The sequence below is a fragment of the Drosophila miranda genome (genome assembly GCF_003369915.1).
Source record: "Drosophila miranda strain MSH22 chromosome Y unlocalized genomic scaffold, D.miranda_PacBio2.1 Contig_Y2_pilon, whole genome shotgun sequence".
Taxonomy (NCBI): Eukaryota; Metazoa; Arthropoda; class Insecta; order Diptera; family Drosophilidae; genus Drosophila; species Drosophila miranda.
Window position 1 is genome coordinate 32,958,688 of NW_022881614.1, and position 24,193 is coordinate 32,982,880.

The 24,193-nt window shown below is 46.9% G+C and overlaps 1 protein-coding gene and 1 pseudogene across 1 annotated transcript; one reads left to right on the forward strand and one right to left on the reverse strand.

Moving 5' to 3' along the window:
* Window positions 1-262: 262 nt before the first annotated feature.
* LOC117192796 lies at window positions 263-23,789 on the reverse strand (annotated as a pseudogene).
* Window positions 7,480-14,604, forward strand: LOC117192795. The gene is made up of 2 exons (XM_033397554.1): window positions 7,480-7,757; window positions 13,777-14,604. Exons 1-2 carry the CDS (start codon window positions 7,695-7,697, stop codon window positions 14,512-14,514), a joined length of 801 nt encoding a protein of 266 aa, XP_033253445.1. The 5' UTR covers window positions 7,480-7,694; the 3' UTR covers window positions 14,515-14,604.
* Window positions 23,790-24,193: the final 404 nt, after the last annotated feature.

The following is a 24,193-nucleotide window of genomic DNA, read 5'->3' on the forward strand; positions in this document are numbered from 1 at the left end:
GTACTATTGTTGCAGTATTGACCCAGAGCAACCTGTCAACATACGAGCCTTTGTCTACCCAACTGATTGCATTTTATTTTCTATGCAGATTTCCTGTCAAACTTTCCAACTCAAATCTATCGAAAAGCCGAAACTTTTGCAAAGAAGGAACAATTTGTATACATTATAATTATTTTAATATAAATCCTTTACTTCGTTCCATAGTTTTAGTTACAAGGTGAATTGACAAACAAATAAAATTCCAATTGAAAAAAACCATCCATTTAACGGAAAGCTGCAGTTTCGTAGCAGCGGTAGATCGGTGTAGCATTTGTACTGACGTTGAATTGGCGTTGGCAATGAGTTTTTCGAGCTCGCCAACGAGCTATTCCTCAGCCACTTTCCACTGCAGCTGCTTTCCGCGCTCGTACAGGTTTTTGAGAGCACTCGTGAACTTCTTGTCGGCCTGCAATTTTAAATAGTGCTTATAAAGCTGCAGAGTGGTCCGTGCATCCTCAATGGAGTCGTGTGTCTCGGACTGTATCTTTGTGCCTGACCGATCGAAGAAGTAATTAGCATATGGTATGCAAGGGACGAAACAATTACAAACCCAAGAAATGCCAGGCCAGAAACCGCAGCGACACCATTCGATGGTGTGGCATGTGGAACAGGTGCACAGTGTCGATTATTTGCTCGGAGGGAACATATATATTGATGACCCTAAAGTGGCCCTAGTCTATTGTAATGGCTGTAATGTCTGATATATTTCGGTTTCTCACCTGAAATCATTTTTCAGACCGTGTCCCACAAATATGACACCAACATCAACCAGATATTTCAACTTCTGATACGAATACTTGAGGACCGTCAGCCGTTTGTTGCTGAAGTTCGCATCCAAGTCGCCCGGTTTGATCCCAGAAAATTGTGTTAGGTAATCCACAACCTTCTCTTGGGTCGAGATGTAGTCGTCCATGAATGGTACTCCCTCGCTCGCTCCTTGTCTATGGGCACAGGATTTCTTGTTTATAGAAGGGATTTCGTTCAAGTACTTGACTAACGAAATTACTTACCCTCGAATACATGAAATGCGAGCCCCGCTCATATGGCATGGTTTGATGGTCGCTGTTTTACCATTCGGACGGATTTCATTCTAATCCGGATTTAGGGTAACGAACTCTGCATCCATTGCGACCAAGTCTCCTGACTGTGGCATTTCATTGGATTGCAGTGGCTTCAGAGTTGCGTCTGTGCTCAAGTTGCTTGAAATGGGATTCACCATGTCCTAATAAATTGCACCGATCATTACTACATTCAACAAGCTAATGGTTCGTTACACTCACTTGTACACTCACTTCCTCCTCGATGCTTCTGTAAAAGAGCACGCACGGCACTTTCCAATCCAAAGTGAACCAAACCGACTCTTGCGGTGACACAGGAGAAATGCTAGGTTAGGTTAGGTTAGGTTAACCCGGACGGCCCTCAGCGGGGCCACGCATAGGCCAATATGGCCCTTAGTTATCCGGATGGGGGGGTATATGAACCGTTGCGGGAGTGTTAATGTGGTTTTAAAAGTCCCCGAGAATCGAGGTGTTTTTAGCATAGGCCAGCAGTTCCTGTGGCGTCCTTTTGGAGGCATCTTCCAGTGATGCCAACACTGGGGCGCCCAGGTATCTCCTCCTTGCCCTTGAGAGAGCCGGACAGTTGCAGATGAGATGTTCTAGGGTTTCGATAGCCCCAGGTTCCTCACATTTCCTACAACTGTCTCTGTTGGTGCTGCATGTGCAGCAGCCAGACAGTGACCTGTTAGTATTCCCACTAGCAATCTACAGTCCTTTCGTGGTAGGTGCAGTAGGTAGTGGCTAAGTTTCTCGTTGCGCTCCTTGCACATTATCTTCGAGGTTCTGCAGGTGGTGGTACTCCTCCACCTGCTATCAGTCTGTGCTCTAGGGAGTTCTGAGGGAGACAGGCACGTTCTCGGTTCTCCTATTCTCCAGCCCGACGCCTTCCTTAGCTAGTACGTCCGCCGCTTCGTTTCCTTCGATGCCGTGGTGGCTGGGAACCCAATAGATCCGCACTGTCTTTGTCGTGCTTAGGATGTCTAATGCCTCCCTGCTCGCCAAGACACTTCTGGAACTGACCGCGGACGACTGCATGGATCTTATCGCCGCTTGGCTGTCGACGAATAGGTTGACCGCATCGTGTGCTCGTTCTGTGAGGAGAGCGACCTCCGCTGCTTTCCCGATGGCAAAAACTTCTGCCTGGAATATGCTGCATTGGTCCGGTAGCTTATACGACAGCCTTATCTCAGGGTCTGTACAGTATAGGCCCGCTCCTACTCCTCCGTCCATCTTGGAGCCGTCTGTGTATATATTGAGGTGCTCAGTTTGGTCCATTCCAATTTTCCAGTCCAAAGATGAGGTTGTTTTGACGTCAAGGCAAGTTTGGGGGGTCATGTAATCAGTTGATCTGGTCATTTCCCTGCCGATTGAACTATGCCCGTATCCTTGTGGCAATAGATTTCCTGATGCTATGAGGCGTTGTGCTGCCTTTCCCGCAATCAGGCGAGCGTGAATGTCCAGGGGGTCGATTCCGAGGACAGTTTCGAGTGCTTTTGTTGGGGTTGACCTCAGCGCCCCTGTAATACAGAGCAGAGCCTGTCGCTGAGTCTTTTCCATAAGCTTATGGTATGTCTTCTTTTCAGTAGCCTGCCACCACACTAAGGCTCCATACAGCAGAGTTGGTTGGTCGCACCACCGAGATGTAGATCCAGTACATTAGAGCAGGTGACAGGCCCCATGTGCTGCTGAGCATCTTCTTGGATGCATAAAGCGCAATGGTAGCCTTCTTCACCCTTTCCACTACATTGGGCCTCCATGCCAGCTTGCTGTCCAGTACTGTGCCTAGGTATTTCACCTGTGATTTTGGAGTCAGCCTAGTTTGGTCAATTTTCGGGGGGGTCCATTCGGTACCTTGTACCTCTTGGTAAAGAGGATGAGGTCCGTCTTGTCCGCGTTGATACTGAGTCCTACCTCTTCCGCCCACTCACGTATCTCCCTAAGTGTACGTTCCATTAAGGAGCTGAGGGTCGATGGACATACACCCGTAATAAGTATGCTTATGTCGTCTGCATAAGCTGTTATCTTTGGGGCCTTCCTTTCAAATCTCTTGATGAGGTCGTCGACCAACAGATTCCACAGTAGTGGCGACAGGACTCCACCCTGAGGTGTGCCTCTGTGTGCCCCCTTTACCATGGAAGCAGTGCCCCACTCCGATTGCACCGGTCTACAACTTAGGAGGTTTTTGATCCAGACGTTGATTGCAGGGTGTATGTTATTCGCTTCTAGGCGACTTGTTATTGCGGTTGTGGCCACGTTGTTGAATGCTCCTGAGATGTCCACAAATGCTCCCAAAGCATACTTTTTGTTGTGAAGGGCGCTCTCGATGGTGGCTACTAGCGAGTGTAGTGCCGTCTCCACTGATTTCCCTTTAGTGTAGGCGTGTTGGTTTGTTGACATCAGTCCCTCTACCTCATTCCTGATGTGCAAATCCAACAGCTTTTCTAGTGTTTTTAGTATAAAGGAGGTAAGGCTTATCGGTCTGTAATCCTTGGGACTCCCGTGGCTGCACTTTCCTGCCTTAGGGAGGAAGACAACTCTCGAGGTTCTCCATTGGATGGGGATATAGCCCGTACTTAGTCATGCTGAGTATATTGCGAGGAGCCATGGGGTAATAACCTCTTTGGTCAACTGCATCATGGCTGGGAATATCCCGTCCAGTCCTGGTGCTTTTATGCCCGCGAAGGAGTTTATGGCCCAGTGGATTCTCTTAGTGGTTAACAGACCTATTGGAGGGTGCTGTTTCTCGGTTGCTAGGTCCTGATGCTCCTTGGCGTCAGTGACCTCGGTGCATCCAGGGAAGTGCGCCTCCATTAGTGCTGTTAGGGCTTCTTTACTGCCCTCTGTCCACTGTCCGTTGTCTAGTTTTAGTTGGCTCTGTACTGTGGGCTGCTTTGAAAGCAGCTTCCGAAGCCTAGCGGTTTCGGGCACTTTCTCGATGTTGGAGCAGAAGTTTCTCCACGAGTTCCTTTGTGCCTTACGTATTTCCTTCTTGTAGCTCCTAAGTAGGATTTTATATTCCTCATTGACAATCTCTTCGTTCGCTTGTTTGGCGATCTCGAAGAATTCCTTGAGGTTGTTCCTTTGGAGAGAGAGATCTCGGTTCCACCAGAGTGGCTTGGGCCTCCTCTTCGTTCTCGGGGGGTTGCACGATGCATGGTAGGCGTTCAGTAACTCGTTGGATAGGGTCTTTAGGGACTTCTCTATATCCTCCGCGGATTTCACTGAGCCCGGATTCGCGAGCTTCGAAGTAACTGTCTTTTTAAACTTTGCCCAGTTTGTGTTCCGGGGGTTTCTATAGACTGTTGTCTTCGAAGGGTGTTTGAATTCGCACTTGAACTGAATGTACTTATGGTCTGAGAAGGATGGTCTTTCGAGGACCCTCCAGCTAGATACCGTAGTACTATTTCCCGTTGCAAGTGTTAGGTCTAGCACGTTGGATGAGGTCGGACCTACGAAGGTGTGCTCCTCCCCAACGTTTGCTATATATAGATTAGTTGCTAGTATAAAGTCTAAGAGTGACTCACCTCTGTCATTGATGTCGTTGCTTCCCCACACATTGTGGTGGGCATTGGCGTCCGTTCCGATGACGAGTTGATAGTTTTTGGTGCCGGCTTCTGTCACCAGGCTCCTGAGTTCGTCGGGTGGTGCGGGTCTGTCGTGAGCCATGTAGCAGGAAGCCACCAGAAGGCGCTTTTCCTCACTTTCCAGTATCACAACCGTCAGGTCATCCGTGCTGTAATGAGACATAAGGTAAGCATGGATTCCCTTTCGTACGAGTACGACGGTTCTGTTCCTGCTTACCGATGTTGAGTAGAACAAATATGATTTGAGGACTTTAGTCCGGCCACTGAATTGCCTGTCGCAATCCAGGGCGCCTGGACTAGAGCTATGTCGGCGAGCCCTTGCTCCATGGCGATGAGGAGCTCCGCCGCCGCTACCTTGCTTTTATGCAAGTTGAGCTGCACCACACTCAGCATGGGTGGCTGGCTCACTTGCACCTGACGGGTTGACTACCAGCGTCAGGTCACCGTCCTTCTCTTCTTCGTCTTCAAGCGCAATACCCTGGGCGGCCTCCACGATGGACTCGAGACCTAAGTCCTTTTCCACCTCAGGGTGGCGCTTTTTGAGGCGCAGGTAGACGCTACCCATGCCCCACGCCATCTTCCCGAACTTGGGGTATAGCAGATCCTCTGCTTCCTTGTTTATTTGGAGGATCACACATTGGCCCCCCTCGTTGGGTAGTGGGCTACCAATGTGTAGGATCCTCCAATCGGCCGTTGGCACGTCCGCGTTTTGCCGCTGAAGGAGCTTCAGCGCTCGGTCCCCCTGGATTGTGATGGGGAAGAGTACCTTCGCCTTAGGCTTGGACGGGATAAGCTCCCGGTCCACAACCTCCAGCTTGGCCCCCTCCCACATCGCCTCCAGTTGGCAGACCGTACGCGTCAGCCACCTTAGGGTTGGATCATCATTGCACTTCAGGATCTTAACCCCACTTAGCCACCCAGCACCATCGAACGTGGGCATTGGGGCCGCGGGGTCTTCCTCCATCTGTGCAAAAAGTGCGTTGCCTCTTGGTGGCCATCATCTCCTCCACCTTATTGGCATATTCGCCATTCGACGCCCTCATCTGTGGCATCTGAGCATAATGTAGCCGACCCTCCTCTACTCTCTGCTCGGCCCAGGCTAGCTTGACCTTCTCCTCCTGGGAGATGTCTGCTTTACCTTGCAGACGGCTTTTGATGTTGAGGGCCGCTTTGTATTGCGCTTTGGCCTTCATGCCCTCCTTGGAACGCTTCGGCCCTTCCCTACGCAGGGAGCTGGTGCCGGGTTCCGGCGAGCGGAGAAGGCTCTCTTCATCCGTCCTGCTTAGAGAGAGCACGCTCTCCAGATCCGTGTCTGTATCGACTACGGCATCCTTGCGGCTCAACTTGCAGGGTACGGAGTGAGTTGTTTTTGTTGCTTGTTGTTGGAGAAATGCTAAGGATTGTATCATTTGAGGATGGTCAATCCGAGAACTCAGCGTCAGTGTCAGTGTTAGTGTTAGTTGCAACTTAACGTACCTGAAATCATTGAAAATGTACCACTGGTGCTGCGAATCCTCCGAGGACTCCGAGGCTGCCAGCTTCATGGTGTGGTACTGCCGTCGCACATTTATCATGGAAACAAGGTTCTTCTGGGTGCCATCATCGACTTGGCAGACGACAGCGTGTAATGAATACATTCGATTAATCTCGCCATTTTCTTTGGAAGGCTTGTCCCCCTCCTCCTCCTGTTCGCCCTTCTCCGTATCCGATTGCGTTTCCACGACCAGCTCTCCCTGGTCGGTAATGGTCATGGTCAAGGTTAGCGGGAACCATGATTTCTGACGACCGCTGGGCGAACTGCTAGAGTTGTTTGATTGGCTCGTGTGCGGCGGGGACTTTCTGCAATACGTTCATAAACATTTACACAGACGAAGCTTTTGAATATATCTAAACAGAGCTAACCGATCCGGGTGCATAAAGTGGCAGTCGCTGGCAGGGTTTGCTTGTGCTGAGGGAAGCAGATACCTCCACAGAGGCCTTTTCGTTGCAGCGATGGAGCTGGCGCTTTAGAAAACCTATATCCTTTTCGTTATTGAGACCGCAGTTGATAGCCAGCATTTGCGGAAGAGATGTGTGATTCCATTGTAAATGACAATCTCGCCATCAGGTGCGTGAAATCTCTTACCTTTACGCTCTGATTAGTGGGCGAAAACTTTTTACAGTTCTCGCAGAATGCCTGAATGCTCTTTTCCGAGCTGAGAGAACGCTTCAAAATAGTTCCAAAGTTGAAATACTGCTCACTATCTTTAATGTGAGTGGGATACGACATGTTGCAGGCCAGCAGCAGGTTTTCCTTCGATTTCTGTAAAATTAACTCTTTTAAAAACCTTGCACATGCACAATATAATTTATTAAATTCTACCTCAACGTGACATTTGATGCAGCGGTTTATACAGATCTGCTTGGTGCCGAATATTTTGCTTATATCCGTTTCTGCGTTAATCTTGCTGCGTTCCCTGTCATCATCCTTGGCGGTGTCATCTACTAGTGTGGAAGAAACCCGTGTTGCGTGACCTTCCATCCATGGCCACAATTATTAGTTATTGATCTGAATTATGAAGTCTAGTGTAAGTTAGGCTAGGGCAAAGCGGGAGCGCAATAAAAGCTCGCTCTCTCGCTCTTGGCGAATTCGCCCCGCTTTGCCACCGTAGGTTAGCTAGAGTAAGAGATTTGAATTGTGAAGAAAATATAGTTGTTCGCCAACCTTGAATTAGATCGAGCGTATCAAGTTTTTCGCCCCGCCAAATAAATAATTTAAATTACAGCCACCCAAAGTTTTCGGTAATTGATTAGAAAAACTCTTCTAATTTTTCATGGCGCCCCCGGGTGGACTGTAAAGTGAATTATAGGCAACAACAATAAGTGACAGTGACACAAGAAATTGCAGTATACATATGCAAACATATTCGTTGCCCGCGTCGTGTGTGTGTGCAATCGGCAATCAATTTGTAAAATATCATCGCGTCGGTCGCGCCAACAATAATTTTTGTGCAAATTCTGCTACCGCCGAGGGATGCCCTGCGATAAAGACAGGAAAGTAGCAGTTGGATTCAAAGATCCAAAAGAGGAATCAGAGGTATTTGTGCAGAAAATTGAAGGCTGAGCAAAAGACATTCAGATCTCTCTTTGAGGTGTCTTGTGCTGAAAACATTGCACATCGCCTTCAATTCTAGGCACAGACGTATGATATACAGTATGTCAAGAAACTCTTTACACACTGAAAATAAATTAAATTTTTTTACTTTGGATAAGAAAATAATGGCCTTTGGTTCAAATTTATCAAATTTTTTTAATTCATAACCATTCAGAGATTAATTATAAAGTAGTTAGTGAAAAAAAAAATAACAAAACTATAAATAGGTAACTTAAAAAATAACAAAAACAATGATTACTCATTTTTGACACTGTCAAGAAAGTCTTTACACAAAATATTTTCATTTTTTAAATTCAAAATTCTTCGTAATTATTTAATATATTTAACTTATTTTAATATTTGGTATGTCCACCCTTAGCATTGACTACATGCTGGAGCCGTTTTTTCATCGAATTTATCAATTTTTGTAGGTCATACTCAAAGGGAATCTTTTGCTACTCTTCCAATATGAATTCTTTGAGCTGATTGCGGTTTTTGGGCTGTCTTTTTCCCACTTTCTTCTTCAAATAGGCCCACAAATTTTCAATGGGGTTAAGATCGGGACTCTGGGGTGGTGTATCAATAACTTTTCCACAGTTGTAAAGCAGCCAAGCTCTCACATTGGACTCTTTATGTTTGAGATCATTGTCTTGATAAAACTTAAATTTGGCCCTATTTTCCGTAACAAATTTCTCCGCACTGCTTTTAAAATTTGTTTTTAAAATTTGGAGGTACTGTTTGGCATCCATTGTGTTCTCAATAAATTCAATATTTCCCACTCCTCGGCTAGAGATGCACCCCCAAATCATAACCGAACGTTTTCCAAACTTTACAGTCGGAATGATGTTTCGGTTATCTAAAGCTGTTAACGGCTTGCGCCATACTCTGGGTGGACCATCATTGTAATATAGCATCATTTTTGTTTCGTGGCAAAATATGACGTCATCCCAATACTCTGCCGGCTTACTGATCATGTTAACAGCGAAAGTGAAGCGCTTTTCCACATTGACCGACGAAAGCAGTTTTTTTCGTGCCACTCTGGAAGAGTATTTATGGCGTAGAATAACCTGGCGTACCGCTATTTGGACGCAACAGTTATATGTACATACATACATCTTTCGTTTACTGCAATCACTGTCGCTCCCCCCCCCCCCCCCCACCCCTTTTAATTTTGTTCTACCTTTCTTGTCGTTAGAACCTCACAAAGTTTGTTCGTTCGTTCAGCCAAGCCACGGCGTATAGAGAATACCCACACATATGTACATACAAGCAGCAGCACCGGTGCATTATTTCGCTTTCGCTTCTCCACTGCTGCTTGCGTTGTATTTGTTGGGAGAATTTTCGTTGCCGCTCTTTAGCTTAACGGTGCGCTACCCTGTATCTAACGGGTATATTGTTTTCGGCTGTTACTTGCAACGACTCTTTCCCTTGATACCTCGTGCCTCGACATTCAATTCAAATTCGTTTTCTATTATCGTTCTCGTTCAAACATAAAAAAAAAAAAAAAATAATAATAAATAAATAAATAGAAATAATAGTGGTTTGTTGTGTAAAATCTTCATACACAAACATTATGGCAGAAAAAAGTAAATCCACTCTTGAAGACTTAAAGATTAAGCTCAAAAGTCGAGTAAAAAGCATTCGCCGCTTAGAGGATCGATTAGATCAAGGGTCGATTCCTTTGCAATTACCGGAATTACAATGTAGATTAGATTGTTTGAATGCTTCAATTGAAAAGGCTAACCATTTGCAGGAGCAAATCGAGGACATAACAGGTGATGATGCATATGCAGCCGAGTTGGAAGAGCTGATAATTGTCACCAAAGGAAAGATAATGTCGCTTATCGCCGCCTTTGATGCAGCAAGCGAGACGAAGCCAGTGTCTTCTTCAGCCCCAACTCATGCTAGACTTCCGAAATTGGCATTACCCAAATTTAGTGGTAAACACTCGGAATTCAAAAATTTCATTAGCCTTTTTGAGAGACTAGTCCATAGCGACAACAGCATACCGGTGATCGAAAAATTTAATCATTTGATTTCGTGCCTCTCTGATGAAGCATTAGGAACAATAAAGGCGTTCCAAGTCACCGAGGCAAATTATGAAAAGGCCATGGCTGGCCTAAAACGAGTATATGACAACGATTATTTGATTTTCACGAATAATATTTCCACATTGTTCAATCTGCCGAGAATGTCGCATCAATCTGCATCATCTCTAAGAACTCTAATCGATACTGTTTCGTCGATTTACGGATCATTACTGTCGATCGGAGATGATACAAAAATTTCGAATGCAATGCTCATTCATCTCGTTTTAAACAGAGTCGACCCAGTGACGAAACAAAAGTGGGATGAACAGCTTACTTATGAGAAGTTGTCGCTTTGGTCCGACTTTGAGAAAGTCTTGAATCGTCGATACCAGCATCTGTCTGATGAAGAATCGACCAAGCCAAGGCAAGACAAAGTCATGCCAAGCAAGCAACATAATCGCAGTTCATTTGCTTGTTCTTCCACTTCCACCAACAGTAGAACTCAGCAAACTTGTAGCTACTGCAATTCAGGAGACCATGTAGTGTCAAATTGCCCTTCATTTTCGCGTCTCTCGGTGATGCAAAGGTTTGAGTTTGCTAAGTCGGCATCCCTATGCATTAATTGTCTGCGAAAAGGCCACGCTGTTGTAAAATGCAAAGCCAATAAATGTCGAGTGTGCAGCCGCTCACATCATACATTATTGCATCGATACACAGTGTCGGCTAATAGTCTCGCGTTGCCACCACCCCAAGAGAGTCCTTCTCCTCCATCAAATCAGAATCAACCTTCCACGTCACATGTTTTGCATGCGACAGCGTTGGACAGGGTAATTCTGGCTACGTCGATCGTAAGCGTCCGAACTAAGAGCGGTGAACACATTCTGGCCAGAGCTCTGCTCGACTCTGGATCACAAACAAATTTTATTACCGAGGACCTCGCTAATCGCTTACAGATCCGTAGAGAGGAGTCCTGTATTAACTTGCTTGGAATTGGTGAATCTAATTCTCAAGTAAAGGATAAAGGATACACACAGTGGTGAAGTCGCGAATAAATGGTAGTGAGTTCTCCTTTGATTTTTGGATCCTGAAATCAATTTCAGGTTATCACCCTGACCAGTCAGTGAATGTGACTGACTGGCGATTCCCAGAGAACCTACCACTGGCAGACCCTTATTTCTACAAGCCACAAAGAATAGATATGTTAATTGGAGCAGAATCGTTCTTTGAATTATTAGCTGTTGGTCAAATTAAACAAGGTCCTGACTTTCCAACTCTTCAGAAAACCCTTCTTGGTTGGGTTGTGTCGGGAAAATATGTTTCCAGGAGTTCTGCTCCTCAAATTACAAACAGTTTGAGTTGCAGTGAAGAGTTGCTAGTATCCATCGATAGGACCTTGAAAAAGTTTTGGTCACTGGAAGAAATGCCATCTACCAAGAAAATTGCCACACCTGAGCACAAGCTATGTGAAGAACACTATCGTAAGACGACTCAGGTACTATCATCAGGTCGGTTCGAAGTAAGGCTCCCGTTTAAATCAGATCCAAATTGTTTAGGCAACTCCTTTGAGGTTGCGAAACGGCGGTTTTTGTCGCTTGAAAGACGATTGCATCGTGACCCTGAGTTGAAGAAAATGTACTTGGAATTCATGGAAGAGTACCTCTCCTTAGGTCATATGTCTCCTACTGACAATACGATTCCTTCTACTCCACACTACGTAATCCCTCATCAGTGTGTTCTGAGGCCCCAAAGTACGTCTACCAAGCTCCGAGTCGTGTTCGATGCTTCGTCCAAGACGTCCTCACAGGTGGCCTTAAATGACATTCTGATGGTGGGACCTACCATTCAAGAGGAATTATACTCGACACTGCTCCGTTTCCGTCTGCACAGGTTTGCCCTGACTGCTGATGTTAAAAAGATGTATCGCCAAGTGATGGTGAACGAAGCGGATCGGCAGTTTCAGCTCATAGTGTGGAGAAGAGACCCTTCTGAATCCTTGAGATTATACAAGCTCAACACTGTAACCTATGGGACTGGACCAGCCCCATTCTTAGCTATCCGGTGTTTGAAAAGGTTGAGTGAGTCTGCGAAGCTCTCATTCCCTAGAGCTGCTAACGTTATTGGGTCCGACTTTTACGTCGATGACTTGTTGACTGGTGCTGCATGCGTAGAGGAGCTAAGGGCAATTAAGTCCGAAGTGTCTCAGGTTCTTCAGACCGCAGGGTTTGAGTTGACTAAGTGGTTTTCAAACTCACCCGAGATCACCGCATCTGAGAGCACAGCCAAACCCATAACAATCTCGGATTCAGAGTCGACAAAGGCGTTAGGAATCTCATGGTTACCTACTGACGATGCCTTTAAGTTCAAAATTGACAATTCAGTTATGGGTCTCCGAGCGACAAAACGGAACATACTATCGGTGACATCAAAGTTGTTTGACCCCCTTGGTTTATTAAGTCCTATCGTTATAAAAGGCAAGATCCTATTGCAGGAGCTTTGGCTTAACAAACTAGATTGGGATGAGTCGATCCCGCTGCATTTGGAAACAGCGTGGAATAAGTTGAAAAATACACTATCTCAATTGGAAGACATATCCATATCTCGGTTTGTGTATTCCGATCCGATGTCACCGGTTCAAATACATGCCTTTGCTGACGCCTCCATGAGAGCGTATGGAGCGTGCGTCTATATACGTAGCAGAACTGCAGAAGGTTTAAAAATATCATTGTTGACTTCGAAATCCAAAGTAGCGCCGCTCAAGACCAAAACGCTGCCAAGGCTTGAGTTATGTGCCGCTCACCTTCTCGCAGATCTCTGTCACAGAATCAAGCCCCTATTAAACGTGCCCATTGAACGAGTCGTTTATTGGTCGGATTCAGAGGTAACTCTCCATTGGATCCGGTCTCATCCATCGTCGTTGTCGACTTTCGTTTCAAATAGAGTGGCTGAGATTCAAGAGTGGTCAGATGATACTACGTGGCGGCATGTACCCACGAAACAGAACCCAGCAGATATTGTCTCAAGAGGTTGTGACGTCGACGAAATCGTTCAGTCAATTTGGTTCGAAGGACCATCATTTCTGAAAGAGGAAGAAGAAAACTGGCCCAAGAACGCTCATTTCGAACACTCCGATGATCTTCAGCTGGAAAAGAGGAAGACTGCGGTCGGGTTGACCGCGGCTGTGCGAAGTTCGGAGCTGTTAGATGTCATCGAGGGATTCTCGTCACACCTCAAACTGCTTAGAGTGTTCGTGTATGTGTTCCGCTTTATAAGAAAATGTAAAGACCCAAGCCTAAATTTCGAAAAAACTATCTCACCGACCGAATACAATGAAGCTTTTTATAAAATTGTCGAAATCATCCAGCATCTCGAGTATCAAGGAGAAATTGAAAAGGTTAGGAAAGGATCTTCAATTGGTCCTAGTCTTCAGCGGTTGAACCCATTCATCCATGAAGACACAGGGACTTGGTGCAACTTTTCGTTGTTGCGAGTGGGGGGGCGACTAGCCAAAGCTCCTATATCATGCGATGCCAAGTTTCCTCTGCTTTTGACTAAGCGCTCGCAATTCGTGCGAAGCTATATTCGTCATCTGCACCATTCGAATTTTCATGTCGGCCCACGAGCACTTGTGAGCATCCTTCGACAGAGCGTGTGGATAGTGAACGCTCAGGAGGTCCGCCGTCAGACAGTTCGATCGTGTATGCGCTGTTTTAAATGCAAGCCTCGATTGCTGACGCAACTCATGGGGAATTTACCCGCAGATCGACTCCGTGCTCTCCGCCCATTTTCAATTTGCGGCGTTGATTTTTGTGGACCAGTGCACACGACATTGAAAATTCGCGGAAGGCCCCCATACAAGTCATACATTGCGCTTTTTGTTTGTTTTGCGTCCAAGGCGGTTCACTTAGAAATAGTTTTTTTTTGGCTTTTCAAAGGTTCGTCGGGCGCCGAGGATATCCCCAAGTCGTTCATTGCGACAACGGGACGAACTTCGTCGGAGCGAGCCGCCATCTCAGCGCTCTGCGGATCAGGCTCAAGGAGCAAGGAGACGCAATTCGCGACTTCGCGTCAAAGAACGGATGCGAATTTGCGTTTATACCGCCGCGAGCTCCTCACATGGGAGGGCTATGGGAGGCAGGTGGAAAAACTGCCAAGAGCCTACTCCTACGGGCGGTAGGCAGCGCGCTCCTAACTGCCGAAGAGCTCGCCACAGTCCTCGTCGGCATCGAGGCCATAATGAACTCGAGGCCGCTGGGAGCCATCAGCCAAGATCCAAGCGACGGCGAGGCCCTAACACCCGGGCACCTGCTGACAGGCTCATCGCCCCCCAGCACTGCGGACTCCGGACCAGGAGAGTCTCAGTTGCTTGCGGCGATGGCGACTTGTCTCGTCAGTCAGGCAAGCGTTTTGGCAGCGATGGTCCCGCGAATATGTCCTGGGGCTGCAAATTCGGGGCAAATGGCACCAGCAGCAACCGCCGAACCTCGAGGAATGAGACCTCGTCATCGAGGACCACCGAGGACAATCTGCCGCCTCAGGAGTGGCTCGTGGGGAGGGTCATCGCCACGCACGCTGGAGAGGACGGCATGGTCAGGGTCGTCGAAATAAGGACTAGCACTGGAGTGGTTTTTCGGCGGCCCATACACAAATTAGCGCCGCTCCCAATGTGTTGAAGCCGATGCAGGCGTTCAACGGGGCCGGTGTTGCGTGACCTTCCATCCATGGCCACAATTATTAGTTATTGATCTGAATTATGAAGTCTAGTGTAAGTTAGGCTAGGGCAAAGCGGGAGCGCAATAAAAGCTCGCTCTCTCGCCCTTGGCGAATTCGCCCCGCTTTGCCACCGTAGGTTAGCTAGAGTAAGAGATTTGAATTGTGAAGAAAATATAGTTGTTCGCCAACCTTGAATTAGATCGAGCGTATCAAGTTTTTCGCCCCGCCAAATAAATAATTTAAATTACAGCCACCCAAAGTGTGGAGATAATGTTTTTTATCCCCAATCGGCCGACTAATTATTTCGAATTAAATAAAACTCGGCGCAGAAATAAAATTACGATATGTTCTTTAATGCGTGACATCCAAATTGCAAGTGTGGCTTGCCTGCCCTTTACATTGCCGCTCCGATCGCTAAGCGCAGCTTCGCTCGGCCGACGTCGGTAGGCAGACGCAAAGCGGAGATAGCGAAGAGCGAGCTGGCAGAGAGCGTTTAGCAGGGCAAGCAAGCGCAGAGCTTTAACAAACAAATGAGTGACATAGACATAAGTAACAAACAAAATAAGCGGCTGAGGGCCAAGAATTAGGTGCTATTTGGCAAGCAGCTAATCGGCTGGGTTCTGCTCCGAACATTCCCCCCCCGTTGGAAGGCAAAGGCTTTCAAAAGATCCATCCTGAAGGGGCAGAACCGCTATTTTTCCAACGGCCCTCTTGAAAAGGCCTTTTTGAGTGCGGATGACGGCTACTCTGATGGTTCCATCTTTTCCTGGTATGACGCTCTCAATGCGGCCAAGCGGCCACCTTAATGGTGGCACCGTTTCCTCCTTGATCATGACGAGCGTTCCTAGCTTGATGTTTGGAGACGATGACCGCCACTTGCTCCGCTCCTGAAGAATCGAAAGATACGCCGTGCTCCATTTTCTCCAAAACGCCTGCTTCATTTGACACAGCCGCTGCCATCTACTAAGTAGGTTGACCCGGAGATGCGCCACATCTGGCTCGTCGAATGCAGCTTTCGGGGCTCCATTGAGAAAGTGGTTTGGCGTGAGCACATCTAGATCATCGGGACTTTCTGTAATTGCATAAAGCGGACGGGAATTTAACAAAGCAGAGATTTCACAAGCCAAGGTCTGAATTTCATCAAGAGTAAAAATGTAGGTCCCGACGATGCGATGAAAATTATATTTAGCTGCTTTAACAGCCGCCTCCCACAAGCCCCCAAAATGTGGTGAGCGAGGGGGGATGAATTTCCAGTCGATTCCACTAGAAACGCAGAGATGTGACACAGCCGACGTATTAGGATCACTGAGGAACATTTGCCGAAGCTCCAAAAGCTCATTTTTTGCTCCTACAAAATTTGTAGCGTTGTCTGACCAGATGATTCGAGGTTTGGGACGTAGACTTATAAAACGCCTTAATGCTGCCAGAAAGGATTCTGTAGATAGATCCCGAATGACTTCCAAATGAGTTGCTTTGGTGCTAAAGCATACGAAGACAGCGATGTAACATTTGATAGGAGGCCTGCTTCTGACTTCCGACTTGTGATAAAAGGGTCCGCAAAAATCAACGCCCGTTGTGTGGAATGCTGGATTAGTCCTTACGCGATCCGCAGGCAAGTTTCCCATGATATGTTCCCTCAGCACTGGCTTCAAACGAAAGCATCTAACACATTTCCGAATGATTCCCGCAACATATTTGCGTCCACCAATAGGCCAGAATTTTTGCCGAAGCAGTCCTAGCAATCCTTGAGCTCCTGCGTGGAGAAACCTTTCGTGAAAGAAGATAATAATAGAGACAGTGACAGGATGTCCCTTAGGAAGCAGGATCGGGTGCTTCGCGTCGTAGCAATCCAAAGCTATCCAGAAATGGATTCAGTGAGGCCATCGTGCTTTTTGGGGGTAGGGCCTGTTTGCTGGCGAGGGCCCTTATCTCTTCCGAAAATTGTTGCTGCTGTATAGCCCTTATGAGCAAATGCGTACCATTTTTGATGTCGATTACGGTAAGTTGACCCTTCGACCGCGCTATGCCTTTGTCCTTGAGAATGTAGAATCGATATATGTAAGAAAAGACGCGCTGCATGGATCCGAATGAGTTTTGAAATTTGCAATCGTACGATACATCCCTTTCGTTTGAAACAACCAATGCTGCATGACGACGTTCTGGTACATCGGTCGGCAATTGCAAGCCTGCAGGCCACTCTGAGCTCTCAAGACGCAAGAATGGTGGTCCAGAGATCCAAAGGCTTCTATCCATTAGTACAGCGGGCGTGGATCCACGTGATATGATGTCGGCAGGATTCAACTTTGTGGGCACGTGATGCCAAGTCATTCCAGCGGTGAGCTCCTGAATCCGCTGAACTCGATTAGAAACAAATATATTAAAATTCAATGGTGATTCTCGAATCCAGGCAAGGGCTATGGACGAATCCGACCAGCAATGTATTTGGCATGGAGCTGATAATCCCTTAACTATGGTGGACACTAGTTCGGCTAATACGAGGGCAGCGGACCGCTCAAGCTTGGGGATAGTCATACTTTTCAAGGGCGCGACTCTGGATTTAGAGCATAAGAGATGACTTTGCACAATGCCAAGAGCTTCCGAACGCATGTATACACAGGCGCCATATGCTGCTTGGCTCGCATCACAAAACGCGTGCATTTCTAATCTGGCTTGCTGCCGAAGCACGTAACGTGGAAACTTAAAGTTTTTAACCATCGACAACTGCGAAGTCAGCTCAATCCAAGTCGTATGTAGATCCTGGGGCAGGCTTTCGTCCCAATTCAACTTTAGTCTTTCGTTCCATAGCGACTGCATAAATATTTTAGCTTTTGTGATGATGGGAGAGATGAGCCCTAGAGGATCGTAGAACCTAGCTAGTGTAGACAGGACCGAACGCTTCGAGGTTGGGCCTGCAGCGGTTCCGACGTGAGCGAAGCTAAACAGAAGATTGTCCGTGGTGGGATCCCAAACTAGACCAAGCGCCTTGGTTACTTCAGTCCCGTCATGAAAGGTAAGGAACTTTTCGCGATCCGCCTCCGATACGCCTTCCAAAGCAGCGGGTTCATTGGAACACCATTTACGTATGGGAAAACATCCTTTCGAAAGTAGCTCCTTTACCTGCTGACGAATCTTGATGACAGAATCAATGCTGTCCACTCCAGATATGAGATCATCGACATAGAAATCTCTTCGAACAACATCAGCGCCAAGCGGAAAACGCAACTCTTCATCATTTGCCAATTGATGCATAGCACGAATTGCTAAGAAAGCGGCAGGTTTGGTTCCGTAAGTAACAGTCTCCAACTTGAACACCTGAATCTCCTCCTTCGGGTCATTGCGCCATAGGATGCACTGCACGTGCGTATCGGGATGGGAAACGCGTACACATCGGTACATTTTGCAGATATCGCCACACAAGGCGACTTTAAAAAAGCGGAAACGAAGCAGAGTTATCAGAATTTAAGGTTGGATGGTGGGTCCAGCCATTAGCGTGCCATTAGCGCATCATTCAGTGATACTCCAGACGCTGTTTTGGCAGATCCATCGAACACTACGCGTAATTTGGTGGTTGTACTATCCTGCTTGTGGACGCAATGGTGAGGCAAGAAGTACTGCGGGAGGTCTGACTGCCGCGAAGCTGGCGACATGTGTCCTAAATCACGATACTCCTGGAGAAACTCCATATATTTTGCCTTAAGCTGTGCATTTTTTGCTAGCTTCCTCTCCAAATTGAGAAATCTACGTAGTGCCTGCTGATACGATTCTCCTAATTCCTCTAGACTGAATTTGGTTGGCAAACGCACGGAGCAAGCTCCGGACTCTAGGCGAATGCAGTTTGTGACGAAATGCTGTTCGCAATGAACATCTTCCTCCGAAATTGATGAGGGCGAATAATCTCCATCGACTTCCCAAAACCGCCTTACAATATCGCACAAATTAGTCTCGCAAGCGGAGATGACAGGGGGATCTTCAACGGCTGCTAGCGCCGCACGGGCTTTCTCAGAGTTTTTAATACTTCCTGACACTATCCAGCCAAGTTTCGTCTTCTGCATTGTTGGCAATTGGACTGACAGTCGAATCTGTCCAACGCACATTAATTCGAAGAACAAACCAGCGCCTATCAACCGATCGACACGCTGGGGCTTGGCGAAATTAGGATCAGCCAGTTTTAGATTATTTGGCATTGGCCAATCCTTTGCGTCTAGGCCGAAGTTAGGCTGCATTCCTGTGATTGAGGCAGTGATAATTGCAGAGAGGAAACCGCGATAGCTTTCGTCTTAAGATTGCAGGACGATGTCCACAGCCTTGCTGGATGGTAGAATTGACTCTCCAATACCGGCGATTTGAACGTGAGACGGGTGAGGATCTAACTGCAGCTGATTGGCGAGTCTCGATGTTATAAAGTTAATCTGAGAAGCGGAATCTAAAATGGCACGACATGGAGTAAGCGATCCAAAACGGCCCCTGACATATACGATTGCAGTAGCTAGCAGCACGTTTTGGCTAGGCAGAGATTTTTGACTCGAGGGGGAGGGCTAATATATTTGCTTGCTACTAGGGCACTTGCAGGATCATGCTGGGTCGATTCCGTGCTCGGCGACGGCAACTCAGCGTCAGCGCCCGACTGCATGTGGAGCAGTGTGTGATGCTTGGCTTGGCAATTTCTACATGCCCCTGACTTGCAGCGTTGCAATGAATGGCCTTTGTTGAGGCAGTTTAGACATAAATGGCGCTTCTTCACCTCCTTGTATCGAGAAAAAACAGGGAGATCTATAAATGCCTGGCATCGGGATATGTAGTGATCGGAGGATTTGCAATACTTGCATGTTGAGCTATTATGATCGTTAATGGAAGTGATTAGGGTGCTAGGTTTACTTTCTCCCACCTGCTGGCTAGGAATTGTTACCATAGCCGATCCCAAATTTTCCAGCATCCGACATCTTGCTTCCAAGAATGAGGCCATGCTTGACCACCGAGGCAATCCTGACGTCGGCAAGTTCTCTTCCCATTTCTCCTTGGTCTTGTGGTCCAATTTCGTGCCTATGATGAAGATCAGCAACCCATCGGAAATCTCCTGCGGGGTCGCCAAGGTCTGAAGTGCACGCAAGTGCGAATTGATTTTATCGCTGAGCGCGCGCAAGCCGATAGCCGAGCCCTTCTCCACCCCTTGCAGCCCGAAAATAGCCTTGACGTGTGCCTGAAAATGTAACAGTTTATTATCGAATCGCAACATTAGTAAATTCAACGCCTTGTCGTAATTCTCCTCAGAAAGTTCCAAGGAACGAATCGTATCCAGCGCAGCACCATCTAGACATCCACGAAGATATTGGAATTTTTCGATGATTGGTATACGATGGTCTTTGTGCACCATTGTCGAAAACATCGCGTGGAATTCTGGCCAATCCATGTAGCTCCCACCGAATCGCGGAAGCTGCAACTCGGGCATTCGAGAACGGCCTATACTATTATAGGCGAACAACGACGAATTCCCCTCGAGAGTATGCCGAGCCGTTGAATTGGCAACATTTACCGTGCGAGCAGCCATCAACTCCCGCGACAGCCTGGACCTAACCTTGACATAAACATTCGAAAAGTCCAGCAGGGCATCATGGGATAACTGCAGGAAATCCAGCCTTTCAAGGCTCGTTTGAGCGGCATCGAAATCCGCATTCATTCGCTCGATCTGCTCTAAGCGAGCTTGAAGTTCTGCCTCATCTAACTCGGCAAGCTCTTCCTTGGTGAGAAAGCGATCCATGGCCTTTAGTTGGCGCGCGATGGACTCGGCCTTGTGCTTGTAGAAATCTACATCACTCGGCATTGATGCGTTCGCGACATTGGTAGGCTCAGGTGCTGCCATGTTGAGGTTTTAAAAGAGTCACTCAGCACGACCGAAAAAGACACCCTGTATACGTATAAACGTGGGAACCGAAAGCAAAGGGATTACAGCTAATGCCTTTAGCTGGGCGGCTGTGCGAGCTGTCCGATTCCGCTTTGTACTCCGCTTGTGTGTATTAGTGAGTTCGCTGCACTGCCTACCGCACTGCACTGACCGAATTGTCGCGACAGAGAAATTAATAGCCAGCAATGCGTGTATGTAGGTGTATGTAATTGTATTTTAGCACCGAATTGTGCTTAACCGCCGAAAATTTGCTAGGGCTAACGAATGTCGATCGCGAATGATTATTAATTGACACTGCAACTCAGAGATCACATCAGGGTCACCAAATTTTATGTGGAGATAATGTTTTTTATCCCCAATCGGCCGACTAATTATTTCGAATTAAACAAAACTCGGCGCAGAAATAAAATTACGATATGTTCTTTAATGCGTGACATCCAAATTGCAAGTGTGGCTTGCCTGCCCTTTACATTGCCGCTCCGATCGCTAAGCGCAGCTTCGCTCGGCCGACGTCGGTAGGCAGACGCAAAGCGGAGATAGCGAAGAGCGAGCTGGCAGAGAGCGTTTAGCAGGGCAAGCAAGCGCAGAGCTTTAACAAACAAATGAGTGACATAGACATAAGTAACAAACAAAATAAGCGGCTGAGGGCCAAGAATTAGGTGCTATTTGGCAAGCAGCTAATCGGCTGGGTTCCGCTCCGAACACAAAGTTTTCGGTAATTGATTAGAAAAACTCTTCTAATTTTTCAACCCGTGTATATAGAACATTATCCAATTCAAGAAGTTTCTCTCTCATACACCTACCACAAATTGAGTCGTATAGATCTGTGGAGCCACTTGCGTCGACTGTGCTCGAGCTCTCAGCTGAAACATAAACTTTGTTTAGTATTCACACCCAATGAATATTGTTCATGGTTACCACTATTCGGGGCATACACAGTGCCGCCTCCCACAGATGAGTTCTTGCTGGAATCAAAGATTTCGTAATGCATTTGATGCAGTATAAATCGGTTCCAGTTCTGTAGATGCAGAGATGTTTGTCTCCAAAGTTTATGATAATACTACATACATATTTATATACATATATAAAACTTACCTGTATCAATGTGATTAGGTTTACATTTGCCGACCTATCAGTGAGAATCAAGCCCAAGGCCGAGGCCTCTGGGACAGTGCGAAAGGAACGCAGAAAATTGCTGGCTTGACAAGGCGATGAAGCTGCAAAACAAAAGCGATATCAAATATACTTCACCGCTTGTTTCTGGGGCAAATGTGGACCAACCGCTACTCTTGTCCAGCATGTTGAACAGGAAGCCCAGTTCGCATGACAAGCAGAACTCCTTTGTGCAGACATGTTCGATGAGTTTCATGCGCAGCGGCTCTGTAAAATACAGGATCTGAACAAGGTAGATACAATTATTTAAATGCATTGGCTATCATTGGCTAATCAATCAATCGGACCTGCAGCATGGAATTGCAGTAGGAATTGGGCAGCGTCGCCTCCAATCCAGCGAAGCATGTCTGATTGTGTTGATCAAAGTCGAAGTCTTGTGTGCCCAGCTTTGTATACTTGAGCTCAACTTTGCGATATCGCCTTGGAATGATTTTGACGCCGTTCTCTGCCTTGGTAACCGCCGCAGCTCCATTCAAATTAGTGCTGCCTGCTCCTCCTGGTTCATTTACATACGGAATTTGATTCCGTCGAGCTGTGCGTGGATTCGGCGAGTATCCTTGCATTTTCATGCTGCTCAAGACATCGGGCTCAATGGTCTTGGGTCTGTGGTAGCGATAGAGCAGCAGCTCATCGGGCCAATCGGAGAACCACTGTGTACCCGTCGTCAGGTGGGGCAGCATGACCGATGACAGCGGAAAGTTCGTATCCGTAATCGAAACCATAGGCAGCTGCGGCACCACATCCGCGAACTCGGTGTTGCGCGAGAAGGGATTGAACTGCGGCTGAGGGGTTTGCACTGACGCAACCATGTTGATGTGGCCCGACTGGTCGCCGAACGCCATCGCCTGCGAAGAGGAGCTTATGTCGAAGCTGAGGCACTGGCTGCCATTAGTGTTGATTTAATACATTGAAACTCGCGGCTCGCTTAGCTCGACTGTGTCAACCAACTGAATTTGGCCGTAGCTGGACACGACAGCCAAGCGGGATGTCAGAGTTAGTCGCAGCATACGCAGGTCGTAAACCATGAGGAAGCGATCTATGGCCAAGTTGTTCTGCCGTCCGCTGTAACCGCACGAGATAAGAAGGTTGCCCTGCACACTAAAGTCGGAGAGGACATTGGTATGAGTTTTAATTGTATGCTGCACACTCAAGCTGTTCAAGTCACGTAGCGTGACCGTCCCAAACTGATCACCGGCAAAAAGATATCGTGAGTTCTTGCGCAGAACCGTGCAGCCGGCGGCGCCCACATGCTCCAATCGGGTTTCCTTGAGCGTACGCAAGTCAAAGTCAATGAGCTCCTCCTGGAGCCCAGCCATAACCAAGCGGTTGGGGGATAGTTGCAGCATGCACACCATTTCCGCCATATGATTGGATCTGTAAGGATCCCACCCGATCCATTGAAATCATTCAACTTTTTAGACATTTCTTCACTTACTTGTGAGTGAACTTGGGAAGACCTCTTCTAATTTGGTGACGCAGCGAGGTCTGCGTTAGCACAAGCACTCCCGAGTCCAGGGTTGCGATTTGACGGACTATGTCGCTTGCGTGCACTTGGAATGATGTATATTTTTGCATGGAACTCGTATAGTAGGAGGTGACATGGCCCTGAAGTTACGTATTGCGTTAGGTGAGAAATATCAATGCTTCAATTAGCTTCCTCTTACTCCCTGGTTTCCCATCCACAGCAGCTCCTCATAGTCATCGAAGACCACACTGGAGACGCCAAAGTGCTCCCCGCCATCGGCAAGAACTGGGGCAAGTTCCACATAGTCCGGATCGGTGGTGCCTATATTGAAGCCATTGAAACTTGGGGAGAAGTGTCCAGTGCCGCGCGCTGGTCCCCCATCGTAGACACCTGAAACGTAAACAAAGGAGAAAGCTTTTCTGATTTTGTCAATTTAAATAATGCAGACGCATATGTTCATATGCAAACGTGTGTGTTTGTATTCGTATGCACATATCGGTGAAATGCGACATACTTAAAATATCCTCTGAGGCGCCGATTTCGGAGCCACAATAAACGTAATCCATCTACTAAACTGTGCTCGTCTGTTCTTCTGTTTGTTTTTGTTTTTTTTTTTTAGTTGAACTAAGTTTAGTTCGTTTCTGTTTTCGTTTGCATCAGTGTGATGACCCTCAGAAAGATACCGAAATACGTCACAAATTTCAAAATATACTGACGAATTATTTGTATTCAAGTTGCATCATATTCCTCGTTTTCGATGTTCGGTTGAATATTACTAGCAGCTAAGACCCTCAGTTCTGAAGTCATAGTTTTATCTGATTATTAAATTAATTGCCTACAAGACTGGTTAAAATTAAGTTTTCATCAACAATTTCTACTAAATTAATTTCCTTACGTGGTAATTACACGTGAACTACATTTGATACATATTAACTACATTTGTATGTAATTGCCAAATTGCGGGTTTTTTTATATGGAAGCGACAGTGTGGAAAACGTCCGTTTTTACTTTTTAACATGACTTTTTTCCAGAAAATTTTGAAAAAATTTCGATTTAGATGGAAAACGATCAGGCATTCGATGCTGATCACGAATTAGTATTC

What these genes read in the sequence shown, in the direction of transcription:
- LOC117192795 (XM_033397554.1), top strand. Translation starts at nt 7,695, where the DNA reads ATGCCCTGCGATAAAGACAGGAAAGTAGCAGTTGGATTCAAAGATCCA. An exon ending in ATCCAAAAGAGGAATCAGAG is followed by an intron (nt 7,758 to 13,776) that starts GTATTTGTGCAG and finishes GGCTTTTCAAAG; the next exon opens with GTTCGTCGGGCGCCGAGGAT.